The sequence below is a fragment of the Astyanax mexicanus genome, chromosome 1 (assembly GCF_023375975.1).
Source record: "Astyanax mexicanus isolate ESR-SI-001 chromosome 1, AstMex3_surface, whole genome shotgun sequence".
Classification (NCBI taxonomy): domain Eukaryota; kingdom Metazoa; phylum Chordata; class Actinopteri; order Characiformes; family Acestrorhamphidae; genus Astyanax; species Astyanax mexicanus.
The window spans coordinates 66,228,258-66,249,266 of NC_064408.1; the positions used below are offsets into that span (position 1 = coordinate 66,228,258).

The 21,009-nt window shown below is 39.8% G+C and overlaps 1 protein-coding gene across 1 annotated transcript in view; it reads left to right on the forward strand.

Moving 5' to 3' along the window:
• cdh2 (cadherin 2, type 1, N-cadherin (neuronal)) overlaps positions 1-21,009 on the forward strand; it is a 60,991-nt gene that overhangs the window by 24,562 nt on the left and 15,420 nt on the right. The window contains exons 3-5 of the mRNA XM_007233018.4: positions 14,287-14,504; positions 18,897-19,037; positions 20,349-20,504. Of these exons, the coding sequence (XP_007233080.3) occupies positions 14,287-14,504; positions 18,897-19,037; positions 20,349-20,504 (515 nt within the window). The remainder of the gene's footprint in view (positions 1-14,286; positions 14,505-18,896; positions 19,038-20,348; positions 20,505-21,009) is intronic.

The window sequence follows — 21,009 nt, forward strand, 5'->3', positions numbered from 1 at the left end:
TCAGTTCACACACATACACACTATCCAGCACACGCTGGGCAGAAACGTACAGAGGGTGACGTCATTCCGCTAGGCTTGTTCTCTCTCTCTCTCTTTTTCTCTCTTTTTCTCATTCACTAGGACTCTCTGAAATGCGCTTTCACACTTTTTCACAAGCGAACCTGCTGCTGTCTTTTTGTATTGTTGTTTTCCGCTCATAACTCTTTCGCTCTTTTTTCTCCCTCCTACCCTCCTCCGCCTCCCTTGTTTCACACAATCGCCACCTTCCACCAGCTCGGAACTAAATCCTCCAGCCAACTCCTACTACCTATAATGTAATGAATTGTGTGTTATTGTTAGTGTTAGTGTTTCCCGCAGCGCTTTATAGTTATTAGTTAGTAAAAAAATGCCCCCCCCTGCCTTGACTATAACCCCAGCACAAATATGAATAAACTTGTCAAGCATGTGTTGAGCCCAAATAGTGTGTAATGTGTTGCTTAAATATGTTACTGCGCCTTGTATCACTTGTTGCTATGCCAACATGACATTTTTTTTTTTATTGGGAAGACGCTAATTATCCATCAACTGGATAGCATACAACAGCTATACATCACCTCCACACCTACCCCCCTGTAAACAAACAAGTTACAGTGAATCAGATGCACCGCCAACATAATAGAAATCTAACAGTTAGCATTGTGCTATTCATCAAATTCTGTCTTCTTTAAGCACCCTCAAAAAAGTAAAATAACCGTGACTAGTTTTTTTAGTAATTTTAAAGATCTCATTCCATCATTTCTCCGCCCGGACTCCCAGAGCCCCAGGGTCCAATCTATATAATAAAATCCGTTGCAAACTTCGCCCGTTTTGACCAGTGTTCTGTCGAATTGTGCTGTCTTGTCAAACTGTGCTTCCCTAGTGTATATTTAAAGTCTCAGTAAAACGCGGAAGCAACCAGAGATACGATTTAAACCTATAGTTACTTACACAAGATAGCTAACGCGAACTAGCTGTGTAAACATAGCTGTAAACAGAGCTCCTTCTGCTGCAGCCCGGGTTCAGTGCTGTCTGTGGGCGGTCCTGAGCCAAGGTGGGAGAGGCCATGAACTCACTGGTTGACGTAGACTTCTGAGCCGTTCCTGATCAACTCATATTTCTGAGGATTTTCTTTTATTAGCTGCTGCAGACAGTGGAGGTTGAAGAACAGTTTCATGTGCAGCATGCATATACAATGCAGAGAGACCTATAGTATTTCACAAAGAACTAGAAAGAGTGGATTTTAGCGGAAGGAAAACTTTTAAGTGAGAGTGTACAAGACTTATTTTTTGCAAGTTTATGTTAGCGTTAGCATCTTTAAACTCCAGGCTCTTAAACTCCACCTAAACAACACACTGCACTGTCACTTTACAAGGACAATTACTGTTTACAAAAGCACTTTCACCTTAAACCCCATTAAGACACTTTATCATGCTGCTATAGCAAAACTTGCACTCTGGACTTCGTAGTATTTATCTTGATGTCTATTTGTTCTATTCTAGTTTTATTGTGTTTTTTTTTATTTTGTTATCTATTTTATCTATATTTATCTATTTTAACAACAGCTCTTTGGTGTAAACTGGACCGTGAGATCACAATTTCATTCCCCCTCATGTACACATGTGATGGGAATGACTCCTTGAATCCTTTAAACTTGTGTCCATTGTTGTGGCTAGCTAGTTACCTCTTAAGCCTCACAGCTTCAATTCTAAACTAAAGATTAAAACTTCTCATACGAAATCTACTATCTGCCTTGACTGGTTGATCACGTTTACGCGTGGGATAAACGTAAGCTCTACAAACAGTGTTTCTGAGAGTTTTTACAGCTTAAAGCTGTGAAAGTAAACCTGCGAGCGGAATTCCTCTAAAGTCAGCGCTGAGGTGAGAGGTCGGGTTTCCCTCCAGCGAGATTTATTGGTCCCATATTGATGTCCTTGGGCGTTGCCGATTGATTTGACATGGCTGACTTTGTTTTGCTAGATCGGGTGGAGGAGGGTGAATGCGAGTGTGTGTGTGTGTGTGTGTTTGTATGGATGAATGAAAAACTTGCCCCTCCTCTCACCACACCCTCCCCCCTCTTCACTCCAGCTAGCTGTAGAGAGTCTGGGGTTGTCAGGGGCGACCGGCGGCGCACTAGGGAACCTGGCCTACTTTGTTGCTGTGGGCTGGTGGGGGGAAAAAACGCAGGGTATTGTTCCACAGCGAGAGAGAGCACAAAGATAGCGCTGTCCCACAGATCTGCCCCTCAGAGGAGCATTCGCCACTCACACACTCACATACTCCCATACTCTCAGACTCTCAGATTGCAGACCACTGACTGCTGCTCTCGGTCTGCGACTCTGGGCCGGTCGCCCGCACTGTTCTGTTGGGCTGAGTCCTCCTCAGTGCTCGCTTTAGGTTCAGTGATGTGTAAATAAAATCTAGTTCATTCTAGATTGGAAACAGTGAACTCTCGCTGTCTCGAGTTTTCTCTCCGTCGCTCTCGTTCCGAGGTGTGTTCACTGTTCACCCATTCCGGTCTAAGCTTGTCTACGGGGCACGCTTTTACTCCACTGGTCCACACGCACACACACATGCTTTCACTGCAACACAAGTTCGTTTAGCACTGGTTGTTTCCTTGTGTAAGTGAAATTATTTGTTGAAAATGTTTCATTTACAATCACTTACAAACCAATTATTTAAAAATGTATCAAATTAATCACAATAGTGTTATTAATTAAGTGAGTAATCATGATTAATCACACTGTTACTTATTTAAAACTGAGCTTTTCATAATAGGGATTTAAGTGTGAAGAAAATAATCAGGGTTAGAAACACTTAGATTTGTAACAAAATATATTCTGTGACTGAATCATGGATTTAAAAATATTTGTTAGGTATTTAACTGTATTTTTGGGACAGGGACAGTAATAATGGTGCAGTGTGTGATGTAATCCTTTTTTTTGTACTGTATTATTATATCTCAGGGTAGTTTTGATACTTTTTAAACTAGAATATTGTAGCTTGTAATATTGAGCTTTCATGGATAAAATAAAAACTAGTGTAGCTCCATATTCTACTTTTAACAGCTTGAAAAGAGGAGACGTGCCATTAGCTGTGTGTGTTTTTGTGTGTATGACAATGCCAGTGTGAGCGAGAGAGTAGCAATCTACCTTCTGAACATAATAAGTAAGCATTATTGTGTTATATCTCTAAATAAAATTGCTAATTCATCACCAAGCACACAGTACAGTTTTCTAGATTAACTGCATGTAAATGTTGACAGCCCTAAATATAATTCAAACATATAAACTGGTATAATAATGTTCTAGCAGGGATGTTAAATGTCTTAACAAATAACATGTGTCTAGAAATATATTCATACATATATAAAGACTCAGTAATAGTGGCTTTAATATGTGATTAAAAAAATTGTGCATCTAAATGAGGTGTTTTGTGAGGTTTGCTTTCAGTACATTATGCAAAGTGACAGAAGTCTGACAAAGCATATTAAAGCATATCAAGCACATTTTTTACTGATTAATGTTAAGTGATTCTGAAAGTTGTTTATTATATTTTTTAAAATACAAGGTTTTACATTGACTTTCATTAAAAGTTCAGAAGTGTTTTTCCTCCTCCTCTAAAAGTTGATATTTTTAGAGTTAAAAGGCTTTTGAGTGACAGTGAAGAGAGACTTTTAGATTTGCCTGTCCCTGCACACACACACACACACACACACACACACACACACACACACACACACACACACAGACGCACATACACGCCATGCTGACTGCTGCAGGCATGGGTAACTGGGTCAGTCTCTGCACAAATCTCATTACCCTTCAACATGCCACCATGGGTACTGTAGTTGTGACCCAGTGCGTTAGAATACACTTCAGCAGGAAGAGCTGAAACTGGAGCATTCAACTCAATTCGGAGTCAGCACAACAATACCCCTCTCATAGTGAAAGATGACCTGTTGGTTTTGCTGAGGTGTGTAGTACAGGTTGCTTCCTGAGCTCTGTGTGAGTTTGTGTTGGAGTGGGTGTGTCCCGATCAGAGGAGCAGGTGTTGTCTTTCACTTGGCTGCCTTACATTACACCTGAGAACACAGACTCTGTCCCCAGGTTCTTTAACTCTCTCTCTCTCTCTCTCTCTCTCTCTCTCTCTCTCTTTCTGTGTATACAATAGCAGTAAAGAGGTATTCATTGGTATCTATGGTAAACAAGTCTTTCTTAGAGTACTTCAACTGAAGAACTGCTAGCTGCAGTCTGACACATCTCAGATATTAACAGTTCAGATTCACCTCTGTAGGTGTGTGAGTGTATATGTGTGTGTATATGGGAGTGTGAGAAACAGAGAGAGTAAGAGAGAGAAAGAGACAGAGACGGAGAGAGAGAGAGAGAGAGAGAAAGAGAGAGAGAGATCCTTTGTCTCCTTTGTCTCTTTGTTCCTATACCTGGGTTTGTTAGTTGCTGTGCAGGTTTTATGATGTGAGTTGAGGATGGTGGGGTGTATAAGGCTGTATTAACAGTCTGTTGCTGTTGTTTTGCACATTTATATCATATTATATTTTACAGTTAATGTGCTTCAAATGTTGTATATAGCCCTATCCAGACAGAATTAGTTTCTCAGGGAGTTCTGGGCTATTTCTTTCTTTTATGGAGGGGTTCTCTGTCATTTTGTTCCCGTCCGGAACGACCGTGTTTGTGTTTTTCTCAGTTGTCCTCTGAAAAAATTACAGGCAGAATTATCTACTGTTTCTCTCTAAACTCCGTGCTCCTCCAGTAATTTTAGTCTCGACCGGACCCACATCTCTGAGTTTAATTACACTTTGGGCGTGCGTTTCCACGGAGATTCACTTAAACACAACAGCGAGTGGAAATGGAGGAGCTACTGAACGCGATATCATGTGACCGAGAAAGCCCAAAAACTTCCTGTTTTCAATTTTTTTTTTCACAGACTTTATTTTTCACAGATTTTAATTGTAATGTAGAAGTATAATACAGTATCTCTCAGTATAATCACAACTAATCAGCTTCTATTTGCACCTCTCTCTGGTGGATCTTAAATTTCTTGTCATAATATTTACACTATCACTATTAGATGACTATATTTAATCTGGCATGTGTTTTATTACTGGTGTGTCACCTCGGTGTGTACACACCTGTGTTGACACCTCTCTATAACAGTCAAGTGCAGCATTAAACAGTTACGATATATCAGCGTGTTATCTTCTTTAGAGGGAGCAAAGCAGCCAGACAATAAGTTTGTGCTTCAGCATCCTGACTTCACAAACACACACACACACACACACACACAGAAAAACACACTGCACTGGTGTATAGAATTTTAATCAGAGTTTGTGCAGTCAGCTTAGAGCACTTAATATTATTCCCAGAAAATCCAAGATTGAAATTATAATCCCCGTCATTGTCGTCTTTTGTTTTGCTGTGTTTAAAGCAGTGGGGTTTGGAACAGATTAAGATGTTAAACACAATGAAGACAAAGAAGGAAGAGTTTTACTTACAAGCACACACGCACACACGCGCACACACACACAGGAATGTTTTTAAAGGGCATGTTGATTTGTGAGACTGTCTTTGATATTTTCTGTTCTAAATTTGGAAAGTAATTTAAAAATCACACCAAAACACTGGCACTGTTTATCTCAGATATTCAGAATAAACAAAACTAAACTTTGTGTGTGTCAGTGTTTGAAAGTTTAATTGGTAAATTGTTACTTTCACACACAATGAGTGCCATTTCTGTTTTTTCGGTATCATTGATCTGAGAAAGTTGCTGACAATGCTGCATGAAAAATCTATAAAAAACATCTACATCTGTAAAAAAAAAACTTTTATAATCTGTTCCATATTTTGTAGCTCTCAGTTCATAATAACAATAATTACTGTCACTTTACCAGTCTGCAGTTTTCTAAAATCTTACCACTGTGAGTCTTTATAGTTGTTATCCACTACAGCTCATCTGCATTTTTTTCATGAGGTAGACATGTCATTGTCAATATCTGCAATCAATTTTATGCAATGGGATACATTAAGAGACAAACCACAGATAATTCTCAGTAAAAAAAGCAGATAAAACAGATAAAAAAAGAATGTAAAAAGCCTGTCCAGTTTGAGAACAAGATACTTCCCATGATGACAGAAAGGGAAGCTAACTGCATTGTCTGTCAAACATGGTGGAGGAAGTGTTATGACATGGACATGAATGGCTAACATTACAACTTGTTCACAGGTGTCAATTACTGCTAGGACTGGTGATATACATATTAGGATGGATTGTGAAATGTATAGAGCTAGATTTTCAGTCACATGCTACAAAACAGAATGTGCTTCACTATACAGTTCTGGGAAAAAAATAAGAGAGCACTTAAAAAAGATGAGTTTCTTTGATTTTACCAAATCTAGAGAAAGATGGATGATCACAAGCCATCAAATCAAGCTGAACTGCTTGAATTTTTGCACTAGGAGTGGAGAAGGTATCCAAAAGCAGTGTGTAAGACTGGTGGAGGAGAAGACGCCAAGATGCATGAAAACTGTGATAAAAAAAACAGGGTTTTTCCACCAAATATTGATTTCAGAACGCTTCTGAAAACTTTAAAAACATAAACCTATAAACAGTAAAATCAAAGAAACTGATTCAGAAACTGGAACAGAAAGTGGTCTCTTAATTTTTTTCAGAGCTGTATATAGTGATGAGTTATTCATAAAGGCATCAGCCACAGCCAGAGGTTTGTTATCATTATCAGTATTGATCTTATGTTAGTGTACTACTGCTATACTGTAATTCTGATAAACTGTGGCAATGTGGAGAGGTGCGGAGGTGCTATTGGGAGAACAGTAGCGAGTGAATGTGTGTATGTGTAAGAATTTGTGTGTGTGTTAGTTTGTGTGTGTTGCTTTGTGTGTACGTGGAGACAGCTGAGCACAGCAGCGGAACGCATTCTGCTCAGTTCATGTGTCCCTCAGGATAGAATTGGCATGACGCCTTCGCCATATGCTGGGTGAGTGTTTTTTTGTGTGTGTGTGAGTGAGTGTGTGTGTGTGTGTGTGTGTGTGTGTGTGTGTGTGTGTGTGTGTGTGTGTGTGTGTGTGTGGTGATAAATCCTAAGTCCTCTCAGAGTTCAAACTAACAAGGTCAGAGGTTAAAATGACTCATGCTCACAGCAGAGAGAGGGAATGAGTAAGAGAGTGTATTCCTTTGGGTCTTTGTGCACTGTGAGTAGGTAGATCGGTAATGGAAGTCAGTCATGAAGGTGCCTGTCATTCAAATGGTGTAGAGATGTACTGAATATTTGTCATTTTAATTTTTTACAGACAATGGAAAGAAAGAACTTTCGGTGTTTTGCTGAATAAATAAAAAAAGAATGAGTATTTATGGCAAACAACGATTAATATAAGTTATATTGTGCTTTGTTGGTTTGTCTGCTGAAAATGCTTAATGTTTAATACAAGTTTTTAAGTTGTAGTTTTGAAATAGCTTTTTTCTTTGAAAAGCAAGACAAAATACATTTGAACTATTTATTTATTGCATTAAAATCTGAGAAAACTGTTCAGTTTTCTGAACATTTTAGAACCTTTTTTTGTTCCATGGGTTTAAACAACTGGTAATACTCAAGATCAGAAAGGTCAGATTAAACAATAGGTAACTGCATAGCCTCCATCCACATGGTTGGGCACGTGCTTGTAAACAAACTTTCTGTCGAAAGCTGTGCACCTCAGTCCTGCACAGTTTTGCGCAGATATTTCCAGTTACAGCTGAATTCACGCTTTTAATCTCAGAAAAACGCTTTTATTTACCTTTTAAAAAGCCATTTAAATGCCTGATAAAAGGGACGATTACTGTTGTTTTGCTGATTTGAGTGCTCGGCGCTGACGCTGCTGCTCTGCTCTTGATTGGTCCGGATATGGGACAGCGCGTGAGTGGGGGTGGGGCTGGTGACGCCATGGGCCCTGCATTGTTTAATATCCCGATATATATATCGCCAAAAAATTACATTACATTTACAATGTAACATTTTTTTACAGTATCGTGCAGCCCTAATCTAGATACTGCTTACATAAAATGGCCAGGTGTGAACTGGGTCAGAATCTGAAAGCTTAACTTATTATGAAGATGGAGCTGAATGGTTTAAGATCTGAAGCATTCTAAATCATCTGTCAAACATGGTGGAGGCAGTATTGTTGCACAGTCATGCATAGCTGTAAATGGTACTGAGTCAGTAATATTTATTTGTAATGTGTCTGCAGTTATAGCATTATTGTTTTGGGCGTAGTCATACTTTGAACTGTTGTTGGATCTACAATGAAGAAGTGTCTCATACTGGCTTTGTTCAGAACACTGTTATGCTGAGCTATAATGTCTACACTGCCAGGTTTCTTTAGCTGTGTGTGGCTTTGCTCGTCAAATAATGACAGCCCTGTGACTGCCACTGAATACATAGCATACATCTTAACTAGCAGTGGAAATTTGGCAGAGCATCAGCGGCCCCCTCATGCCCTTATATATAATCAGACACAAATCAAGCTTTCATCTAAAAAAAATAAAAAAATAACTCTTTTTGTATGTTTACCCGGCTCTGTTCCAATAAGCCTGCGCACACAGTTTGAAGGACGCAATGTTAGTTCAACCAGTGAGCACACGGGCAAAGTTTATATTAACAGACCACCCAGTGCTTTAATAATGCTCCTGTAGAGCATGCACGGTTCCGAGCATGGATATCAAGACTGCTGTGTTTTTCCTGTCAGCTAAAAACTAATTATAGCACAGCCAGAAAAGTTCACCAAAAGAAGATGAGCATAATAATGGTATTCTGTGTGTGTGTGTGTGCGTGTGTGTATGCATGAGCTTATGTGTGTGTGTCTGAGAGTGTGTGTGTTTGTAATGGAGTCGTTTAACAATTTGGGTTTAATCAGGTGTGATGTGCACCATGTTCCTTTGATCTAAATTAAAATCTGAACAAATGAGGGGTGAGGAGAGAGAGAGAGAGAGAGAGAGAGAGAGAGAGAGAGGACGAGAAAAAGAGGTGATATCTGGGGATTTTATATTCTCTCTCTCTCTCTCTGTCTCAGAAAAAGAAAAGCACTATGGGCTGAGTAGATAAATATGTAAGGTTGTTAGCTGCCATTTCGGATCAAAGACTGTGGTAATTCCCATTAACGGAGCAGCGTGTGGAAAAGCAGTTTCACCAGACACCATTACAAAACACTAGAACACTCTGGCAACTAATCAATGGCTAGCAGCTCGTTAGGGGAACTGGGTTCTGCCATTTTTCAAAACAGATAATGAGCCCCTTTATGACCCCCAGCTTTCTGACGGTAGCTTTTACGCCTCAATGTGCATTTCCCCCTTCAGGACAAAACCTGAGACTGCACCGCTGGGAGCTATCAGTACTGTGTATGTGTGAGTTGATGTGGGCTCGTGGTGGAGTTTCAGGTTGCAGCACACTCTAAGGGACAGGTTGAGGAATGGCGGCCATTAGCGGAGGCCGACCCTTACAAAGCCTTGGAAAAAAGAGGCCCATTACGCGCGGACGGACACTGCACTGGTCAGCACTGTACAGGATTGAATAAGGCTCTAACCGGCCATTCTGTTTGAGCTGTGTCTCACACAGACACAAAATTGCACAATACAACACATCGCAGTTGATTATAGAAATGTCTGAATTGATTACATTGACATTTGAAGGATGTGTGTTTTTTTTAGATTATCCTGATACATAGCTTATTTTTCTTTATTTAATTTTGTGTTTTTTTTTTTTTTTTCATTTTTGTTAGCACAATTCTAGTCAAATATGAACCCTCCTATTATGTTCATTTGTCAGGAACATCAATGGTGTTCCGGGGTTAATTGAACTTTATGGCACTCCTGGTGCAAAAATTCAAGCAGTTCAGTTTGGTTTGATGGCTTGTGATTATCCATCTTCCTCTTTATTATATTCCAGAGGTTTTCAATTTGGAAAAAATCAAAGAAACCCATAATTTTAAGTGTTCTCTTATTTTATTCCAGAGCTCTATATATATATTGTGTGTGTTGTTTTTGTTACGAACATATTCTGTTCCCTTTTTGACTTGCATGGCTGCAAAGTTCAAGTTATTAGCTAAGGGCTATTAAATTCAAATCAGCTCAGATCTGTAACCAAACATGACCTGATAACAGCCTCTGTTAAGCCCAGTGTTTTACCTCATGAATACAATAAAAATATAATGTAGTCATCAGCATTAAAGTACAGACATATCTGAGAGTGCACAGCTGTGTTGTATAGAGGGATTGCAGGGAAAGAGAAAGGCAGGGCTGGCTTGCAGTGTGACGTATCGCTAAATGCTAATATGAGCAGCATCAGTGATTTTTACAGTCTGCTCCATCAGCTGCACTCATCACTACTGCACACCTCACACATCGCACAGACCTCATAATCAAATCACTTACCAAATCAGCCCTGCCAGCGAGGGTGTGTGTAAGTGTGTGTGTGTGCATGTCCTGATTTGAAATCTGGTTGAAGTGAAGGCCTGTGTGTTCCTTTCCTGTCGCTCTCATTAGCTGTATCTGTGCTCTTCATTAATTGTAAACAGTTTACTCTGAACACAAGAGCTTCTCCTCATCTCCCTGATTTATACACCACCATTACTACAAGCAGCTCTTTAACCTTACATCACTCTCTCTTTCTCTCTCTCTCTTTCTGTCCCTTTCTCTATCTCTGTATCTGTTCTTCTCATTTCCTCAATCCTTTCTTATTCAACAGTCTCTCCATCTATTTATCTTCTGTCTTTTTATCTATTTGTATATTTTTCTTAATATTTTAATCTATTTATCACTCTCTCTATTTGCTTATGTTTATTTCTCAGAATCTTAGAATATGTTTATCTCTCTCTTAGTTTATCTAACTCTATCTCTTTCTTACTTTTTGTCCCACTTTCTTCATCTCTCCATCTACTTCTCTTGATATTGCTACCTGTTTATCTGTTGCACAATTTCCATTTATTTCTCTCTATGCATGTCTCTCTTTTACAATTTCTTCATACATTTCTCACAATCTCTCCATTTGCCATCCCTCTTTCTCATTCTCTCCATTTGTCTATTCCTCTTACTCAACCTCCTCTTTTGTTTCTCTCTTTCTCTCCACCTGCCTCTCCATTTATTTTTTACTATCACTCCATCTGCATATCTTGTATCACAATCTCAGTTTAGTTTATTTCTATATATCTTTAAATCTGTCTTTCTTTTACCACCTTTCTATCAATTTTCTCTTTTTCTCAGTCTTCTCTCAGTGTATTTCTCAGTGTCTCCATCTACGTATCTCTTTTTCCCTATATTCCATCCATTCCTCTATCCGGTTTTTCAGTTTTTCTGTTTTTCTCTCTCTATGATTTTCAGTTTTTTCAATCTCTCTAGCCTTTCTCTCTCTCTCTCTCTCTCTCTCTCTCTCTTCTATCTCGTCTCTTTCGTCAGCAGCGCTGGTGTTTGGATGCAGGTGGATGTATTATGCAGCCGTTACTGCAGGGCTGTTATAATTAAACCCTGTTCCATTCGGCCTGTTTATTTTCTGTCATTCAGACTGTTTGCTGTTCAGGCTGGGTGATCAGCGCTATGATAAACAGTGCTGTGGTCCAGTGTGTGTGTGTGTGTGTGTTCTGGATATGGATTGGAGGGTGCAGGTAGACAGAGGACAGCGTAGACACTCAGCAATCTGTCCATTTTTGAGCATGCAGTTATGTGTGGAGAGACAGCAGAGATGGCATGCAGTGTCTGACACACATACACACACAGGTACTTGCTCAAACACACATTCCTGTCCTTATGAACAGTGCTGAAGGAGGAGGAGGAAAAACAGAGCTGCAGGCCAAATGGGTGCAGACATCAAATTAATCCCGCACCCACCATGCAGCCAACCGCAATCTACACACACACACACACACACACACACATCTCATACACACCTGCTGAGCAGTGGATCCACCGGGGCTTCAGCTATCACTGAACATCAAAACCATTTGCTTTATGAATCTCCAGCGTGTAAGACTGCGCCCGAGGCGAGGAAAAATGACAGGAGGCTTTTGTGTCCTGCAGAGGCAGCGCAGCCCAAACAAAAGCCTTCATTCCGGCCCAGTAGAGTGAAGGAACACTGGGACCCCCCATATTCACAATCCGATAAACACGACGACCGCTCTTCCCCTGCAGCAACTCTTTATCTAATAATCAGTAATGAGAGCCCGTTGGTCGGACTGCTGCATTATACTGACTGATTATTGGAGCCTAGTTTATTATCCTTAAAGGCCTGTGCATAATAACTGAGGATTAATCTGAGTACAAAGTAGGAGCTGCTGTCTGTGTATGCCTTTAATTCACCCATTAAACCCCATGAGCTTGTATATGGGCCCAAAATACAGCTTTTCATTCATAACTACATACTGACTTGATGCCAAAAGTGATGGGATAGTATTATGTACAGTGATCATAGATGCATTTCCATGTTTTATGGTAGATGCTAAAGAAAATATAGGTCTGGAAAAAATTAGGAAAACAATTCTCTGAAAAAAAAAAATAGGAAACTACTTCAGTTTCTGAATCGGTTTCTCAGATTTTGCTATTTATAGGTGTATAAACATTGTACAGACAACATTTCTCCCAAATTCCAATTAAAAATATTGTCATTTAGAGCATTTATTTACAGAAAATGAGAAATGGCTAAAATAACAAAAAAGATGCAGATCTTTCAGACCTCAAATAATGCAAAAAAATAAACAAGTTCATATTCATAAAGTTTTCAGAAGCGTTCAGAAATCAATATTTGGTGGAATAACCCTGGTTTTAATTCACAGTTTTCATGCATCTTGGCATGTTCTCCTCCACCAGTCTTACACACTGCTTTTGGATAACTTTATGCCACTCCATCTTTCCCTTGATTATGTTCCAGAGGTTTTCAATTTGGTAAAATTAAAGAAACACATTTTAAACAGTCTCTTATTTTTTTTCCAGAGCTATATATATATATGTATATATATGGAATAGTTCAGCGGTACGTACTGAATGCTTCTAGTGCATACTGCATACTGAATAGTCTATAGTGGATCCTAAAAACTCCAAAGCACCAACATTTTCTTACTGAAATATTAGTGTGAATTCCTCACAGCCAATGAGCTGCTAAAGCATAAAATAATTAGCAATTAATAATAAGGAAATTACAAAAAACTGTTTCATACTGTATATTCAGATCTTCATATACCAAAAATGTGTTTTATGTCTGTGTTCTTTATCCCTGGCTGTGTTCTCTGCACTGCAGAGTCCTGCTAATAAGAAACAGCAGCAGGAAAACAGAAAATGACTGCATTTCTAGACAGACTCCGAGCGGGAAGGATTAAGAAAAAGAAGCCACTGGCTATGCTCAGCACTCTACAGAGATCTTTTGAAATCTGTTGACGGCCTCCCGGTGTTGATGTCCACGCTGTGGACAGAATGATGTGGCTGATCAATGCAAATAGCTGCTGGTCAATAATCACCCTCCATATTCTGGAGCAACATGGCACGCTAATACTCCGGGAAAACAAACTCTCCTCTTTCTTCCATCCAGCCCTAATAATGAGGCACGGCATTCAGAGAGCCGAATAATAATAAAAAAAGAAACAGAAGCCAAGTCGATAACGCGGATTTCACAAAAGCGATCCGCACTCCTCCGCCATCTCTCTCGCTGCTAACTGCGTAATTGTTTCTCCTCTAATAGCAGCATAATGAGTGAAAGCGCAGCCATTTGTTCATTCTTTGTGTATTTCTAATGCGATTCCATCTAGAGTTGTAGCCTAGGTCCCACCATCCTCTGGCTCTCTATATTTCTCTCTTTTCTCTGTCTCTCATTCTCTCTCTGTTTCTTTGTCTCCTCTTTCCCCGTTCGGCCTCATTCAGCACACCTGGATGCCTGCAGGGAAAGACTCAGCATGAATAATGCAGGAGAGTGTTAGAACTTCTACCAGATCTCCCTTCCTTTCTTTTGTCCCCCCCTCTCTCCTCTCTCCTCTCTCTTTCTCCTCTCTCGCTCTCACTCTCGCTCTCCTTCACCCTCTCTGGCAATGTATGTGTTTTCCCACCCCCTCGCTCTCTGTCCTCTCTTCTCAAATAAAAACCACAATTCCCTTGTGGTGTAGTGGGGATGTCATTTTGTGTACGCTTGTGTTTTTCCCTCTATTTTTTTTTTTTTTTAAGATGCTTGTTGAAAAAAGTGCGCTGGCTCAGACTCAACCTTGTCCGCCCCTCTCTCTCTTTCTCTCTCTCTAGTGAGTTTCGTGGACTGCGGCCGAGGTTCTGGCCTGCACTTCGAAATCGGAGACCCAGCGGATTTCCGAATAGCACAGGATGGAACAGTGTACGCTGCACGAACTCTACACCTATCGGAGAAGACTGGGCGGAGTCTTGACATCAGGGTGAAAGATGTAGAGTCAAAGGAGGCGTGGCACACGCGTGTCAACTTCTCCTTACCCAACACACCAAAACAGGTATGGCCTCCTAGATATATTCATATTCTACGTTGTCACTTTTACAAAAACAACCTTGTGTGTCTTATGTCTTTTAACATCTATAGTTGTTTTGAGCTGATTTGAATCTCTTAACAAGTTTGGAAACGTGGAGTGTTTTCCCCTTTGGTTTGGTTTGTTTTCACACAAGAAAAAAAATCCAGTCACATTAAAGTGGAAAAAAGGCCTGTTTCTGGACTTGTTCAGATTTCTGTACAATGTAACCTAGCGCAACAGCAGAAAAGAATTATTTTCACAATACTAGCAATTACCAGGATATGCTACACCTGCAGAATACTGAATTTGCTCATGTAGCTCATACATGTGGGGTAGAGCTGAAAGTTATTAAATCATAGTTTACATGAATACAATGTTCTGAATTTGCAGTAAGTAAATATTTCCCTCGGATTGTATGCAGGTGATTGTGTGTATATGGCAATATATTGTCTTCCTTACAGTATATTACAATACATTCAGTCATAATCCCTGTATTGTGATATGTATCATATTGCCTTGCAAACGCACATTCAGTATATAAGTATACACAAGTGCATCTTATAAAAATTATAAATATAAATATTATATGCAGCTTTGGAAAAACATAAGAGACCACTTCAGTTTCTGAATCAGTTTCTCTGATTTATAGGTTTTTATAACCATTTATAGGTTTATGTTTGAGTAAATTGAATATTGTTGCTTTATTCTATAAACTACTGACAACATTTCTTCCATACTCCAAATAAAAATATTGTTATTCAGAGCATTTATTTACAGAAAATAACAAAAAAAAGATGCAGAGCTTTCATACCTCTAATAATTCAAAGAAAACAGGTTCATATTCATACAATTTTAAGAGTTCAGAAATCAATATTTATTGGCATTACCCTGGTTTTAGTCACAGTTTTCATGCATCTTGGCATGATGTTCTTCTCCACCAGTCTTACACACTGCTTTTGGATAACTTTATGTCACTCCTGGTGCAAAAGTTCAAGCAGTTCAGTTTGGTTTGATGGCTTGTGATCATCCATCTTCCTCTTGATTATATTACAGATGTTTTGAATTTGGTAAAATCAAAGCAACTCATAATTTTTAAGTGGTCTCTTATTTTTTTCAAGAGCTGTAGATGTATTACACACAGAGTGAAGCATTTCTTTTATTGTCAATGATTGTGGCTTACAGACAATAAAACCCCAAAAATCAGTGTCTCAAAAAATCTGAATATTATATAAGACCAATTGGTACTTTTTGCAGTGTGGTTAATTTGCCAAATCCTGCTGGAAAATGAAATTCGCATCTCCATAAAAGTTGTCAGCAGAGGGAAGCACTAGTATATGCAAATGTGCTGATTGTCATGACATCACAAACACATTGAATTCAGTCCAGGCTGTTTTGGAAGCTCAGTGTTCTTATATGCACTGTCTGAGTAATAGAGTGAAACTTTTAACAGTGTTTATGAATGATGAATGATGAATGATGATTTTTGTATATGGGACAGTCTTTAGCTGGTGCTATCAGAGCCTCATAAAGCCACACTAAAGCTCCAGTAAAGCATTAGTGCTGCTGTAGCACCCTCAGAATCTCACTCTAATTAAGTCTTAACGATGTTCAAATGCGGTTCAGACAGCGGAGAAGATGATAGCAGCAGCAGCACTGAATCTCTTAACACTGCCTTCTGCTTAGAGTGCAATAAAGAATACACTACGTACTGCTACACACACACACACACATTAACAGAGAGAAGAAAGGAGGAGAGTGAGATGGGAGAGGATGGGGTGGGAGTGACAGAGAAACAGACAGAGAGAGGGAGAGAGAAAGAAAGAGAGAGATAAGGGCAGGTTTTAAGCTGAGATGGTCAGAAAATGAGGTGGGAGGGGATGGGGAGGAGGGAGAAGGTGGGCAGAAGGAGATAACAGTGGGAAAAGAGTGAGTGGGTGCTGTGAGAGATGGATTGAAAAGAGGGAAGGAAGATACAGCAGAGAGATGAGGCAGGAGGTAGAGAAAGAGACTGAAAGAGAGAGAGAGAGTGTAGAGTGGTGTGTATGAGAGAGGAGAAGAGTTGATGTTCATGCTGTTGTTGATGGTAATGCTGTTCCATGCTCCTCCTTCATGATGGTAATGGGCTGCCTCATCACCTGAGTCATATGTACTCTGCCAGCCAGAAAGAGAGAGAGAGACCAAGAGAGAAGAGAGGAACATAATGTAAGAAAGCACAGCAAGAGAAAGAGCAGCAGAGAATGAGAGCGAGAGAATAAGAGACATAGAGAATGGTGCGGACAGAGAATGAGAGAGAGAACGAGACAGACAAAACAAACAATATAATAAAAAAAGACAGCCGAGACACAGCAAAAGAGGAGTGCGAGAGAGAGAAAAAGAGAAACAGAGACAGATAGGATCATACTGTGAGACAGAGTGAGAAAACAGAGGGAAAGAGAGAGTGAGAAACAGAATAAGACAGGCAAAACAAACAACAGGATCAAACAGCCAAGACACAGCAAAAGAGGAGTGTTAGAGAGAGAATAAGAGAAACAGAGACAGAGAGAATGAGAGAGAAAGACTGTGAGACACAGTGAGAAAACACAGAGAGAACATAGAATGAGACAGACAAAACAAACAATATAATAAAACATGACAGCCGAGCGACAGCAAAAGAAAGTGAGGGAATAAGTAAACTAAAGAGGAGTGTAAGAAAGAGAAAAAGAAAAACAAAGACAGATAGAATCAGAATGAGACACGGAGAGAAAGAGAGAGTGTGAGAAACAAAACAGAAGACATAGATGATAAAGCAAGCAAATGAGTGAGAGAAGCCAGGCAGATAATTAGAGATGATAGAGAGAATGATTAGTGTCAATATACAGAGTGTGAAACTGAAGGACAGACAAAGAAAAGATAAACAATGAGAAATAGAAAAAAGGAAAGGAAAGAGAGAACAAGAGTGAGAAAGTGAGAAACAGAATAACAGAAACATACAGAATGAGAATGAGAGAAAGAGTGAGAGCAAAAGAGAGACAGACAGCAAATGACTCAAACAGGGTCAGAATAATAATACTTATTGGAAAGAGAGAGTGATTGAGAGATTAGAGAGATAGAGAGCGAGAAACTTTTAAACAGAGAGCGAGAGAAAGAGAGACAGTTAGAGAGAAGTGGGTGAGAGAAAGAGTAAAAGAGAAAGAGAGTGGTTAATAAGAAAGGGGGAGAAATGGAGAGAAGCCAGAGAGAGAGAGAGAGAGAGAAAAAGAGAGAGAGAGAGGTTCTGCAGTACTCTACTCGAGCCACTGCACTACTGCACTGACTTTATCATGAATATTTAAGCAGAGGTAGTGAGAGAGAGATTGGGTCAAGAGGGAGAGAGGCTTAGAATTGAAATCAGATAGAAATAAAATACGAAGGAACTTTTCCAACCAAGTCACCCCCCAACCCCCCCCCCCCCCCCACACACACACACACACACACACAGTGTTAGCAGCTCTCTATCTGTCTTCATTTTCTAGGGCTGCAACGATTAGTCGATATAATCGGCAATGTCTATTATAAAAATGTGTTCCTTGTCGACTATTCGTCATTAGTAGCACTACACAAATTATTGGGGACAAAAACACAATGTTAGACAGGTAACACCCAACTCGGCCTGCGTCTCCAAAAGTGCCCAATCACAACAGATTTTACATTTCCTCACTAAATATCAGCACCTTCCACATTTGAAGGGCATTTAAATCCCACAGTCTGCTGTTTCTATCATTTTGAACCAATAGTAAAGGCTAGAAACAGTAGCCATATCCACAGCAATCGCTGACTAATCGATTAATCAGAAAAATAATCAGCAAATTAGTCGACTACTAAAATAATCATTAGTTGCAGCCCTAACTTCTTCATGATAATAAACTGGTGAGGCCTAGGGTGCTGTTTAGTCCTGCTCTCAGTTATCTAACTGCAGTCATAAGCAAGCAGTCACACATCCATCCTTAACACACAGTAAACCATTCTCACCTTGGAGAGGCCGGCAGTGTAAGCAGAATTAATGCAGTACATAAGGCTGTCTGTTCACACGGGAGTGTGATCTCTCTCAACAGGAGAATGCTGCAAATCTTTACCTGCACACACACACACTCACACACACACTGTGGGGGTTATTTCTGCAGGAAACTGACTCAGTGATATTTATGACCCTATTAAAAAGGGCAGAATTAATGCTGTCATTATTTAGGTCCACAGGCAGGTGTGATGAATGTGCTGCAGTATCTGTGTGCTGTGTGAGTGTATGTGTGTGTGTGGGTGTGACAAAAAAAGAGAGATGAAAGACAATGGAAGTACGTGTGCATGTACGTACGTATGTGTGTGTGGTACCCAAGAGTGTGACGGGGTTGTTTGTGTTGGCAGGTGCCCGAGATCGTGTTTCCATGGCGCAGCGTGGTTGTCGGGGGCGACGGCAGTGTGAGCCGTGTGAAGAGAGACTGGGTCATCCCTCCTATCAATGTCCCCGAAAACTCAAGAGGACAGTTCCCTGAGGAGCTTGTCAAAGTCAGTGCACACACATGCACACACACTCATACACACACACACACACACACATACACACGCCACAGGTAATCCACAAGAAAAGTCATTCCCTTACAGAGACACTGAAGAAGCTTCATGCATGCTTTATAGTTTTCTATTACTGAACCTGTGGGCTTCTACCTGCTCATTCTGCAGCTTAGAGTCAAGTATCCTTCAGTATAGTTTACAGGGAGCAAGTCATATAAACCCAGCAGAGCTTCCAGCAGATTATTTTCTAATAAAAGCTTCCCACAATAGATGGACACAATGGACCTAGGAATATAATACAGCTTGTAAAATAGCCAGGTATTATGAATAAAACTGTCCACTAGAGCTATGTACAAAGGTTAGATGTTCTAGCATTAGGCATTTTGCTAGATTTTATTTACTCTATAATATGTTTTTGTCTTTGTCAATTTAATGAATTAAATTGAAGAATTTCACAGTTTCTGTTAGATTTTTTACTCTAAATCCCTCTTTTATAGAGGAATTCCAAATATTTCTAAAAATTCTGGACAATTCTGTAAGCATACATATTCAGACTGATATTTCAAAATGGTTTAAAATGCTCTCTTCATTTCTCTTCTCACGAAATGACTAGACTAGATAGAATTGTTAAAACTGCTCAGAGTGGTAGTAATAAGAATCAGATGTTTGATGAGTTTACTGTCTCACAGATGGATGAATACATTGTCTGAGGCAAATAAGACATTGTTCTATTATTGTTTGGGCCTACAATGTATTATTATGTATAAAATATACAACACTAACTGCATTAAATTCAGATTTGCCACAGTTTTTCCTTTATCAACATCTATAAATCACCTATAGATTTACTGCTGGTTTTAGTGTGAAAGTGAATAAAATGACTTCACAAAGACATTTTGGCAATCTGCCATTACGCTACAATGCACAATTTCACATCAAACCACTTCAAAGGACATGGCTTTGTTTTACATCTCACAGACTGCGTTATGCAGACGTTGTGAAAAATCGATGAAATTTCTCTGTAAGAGCATTGCCAGACCCCGGCTCTGAACCTTAACCTTATGATTTAATGGACATGCACTTTTTTATTCACTTTTATGAGTGAATATTTTATAATAATAAACAATATTGCTAGCAGGTTTGTAGCAGATTTATTTTATCAGTATTAAATAAACATGCAACATTGCAAAAAAATAGAAAAACACACACATGCATTTAATATATCTGTTTTTTTTTTATAAGATAATTATACATATTAAGTCTCCATCTGTAAAAGCCTCTTACATGTGTAATTTTTTTTTCCAGATCCGCTCAGACAGGGACAAGAGTAACACACTGCGCTACAGTGTGACGGGACCAGGAGCTGACCAGACCCCGACCGGCCTCTTCATCATCGACCCCATCACCGGACAGCTGTCCGTCACCAAGCCGCTGGACCGAGAACAGATCTCCAACTTCCATGTGAGTGGAAGTGTGTATGTGTTTCTTCGCGAGCGTGTCTGTGCATTCCTCTGAGCATAGCCAGAGACACATTAAAACTCCCATTAAACTGCTTATCTGGGTTACCATGGCAGTCAGTCTGAGAATGCAACCTTTAACCCCTGTCTAATCCACTGTACAGAGGAGAGGGGAGTAGACAGATTTTTACTCAGAGGAGCTTATCTCAACACACACACACACACATGCGCGCGCACATACACACATTCACACACACACACACACACACACACACACACACACACACACACACACACACACACACACACACACACACGTAGTAAGGACAGTCCACACACACACATATCCACCCCCAACATTACTATCTGTACCCTCCCCCTGCCCTCAGCATCAACTCTGGCAAGGCAGAAATCAAAGGCCATGGCTGGAGTGCTGCATGCAAGCCAGATTCACCCAAGGCCACCCTAAATCCATATTTATGACTATATTATATTAAATTATATTATTT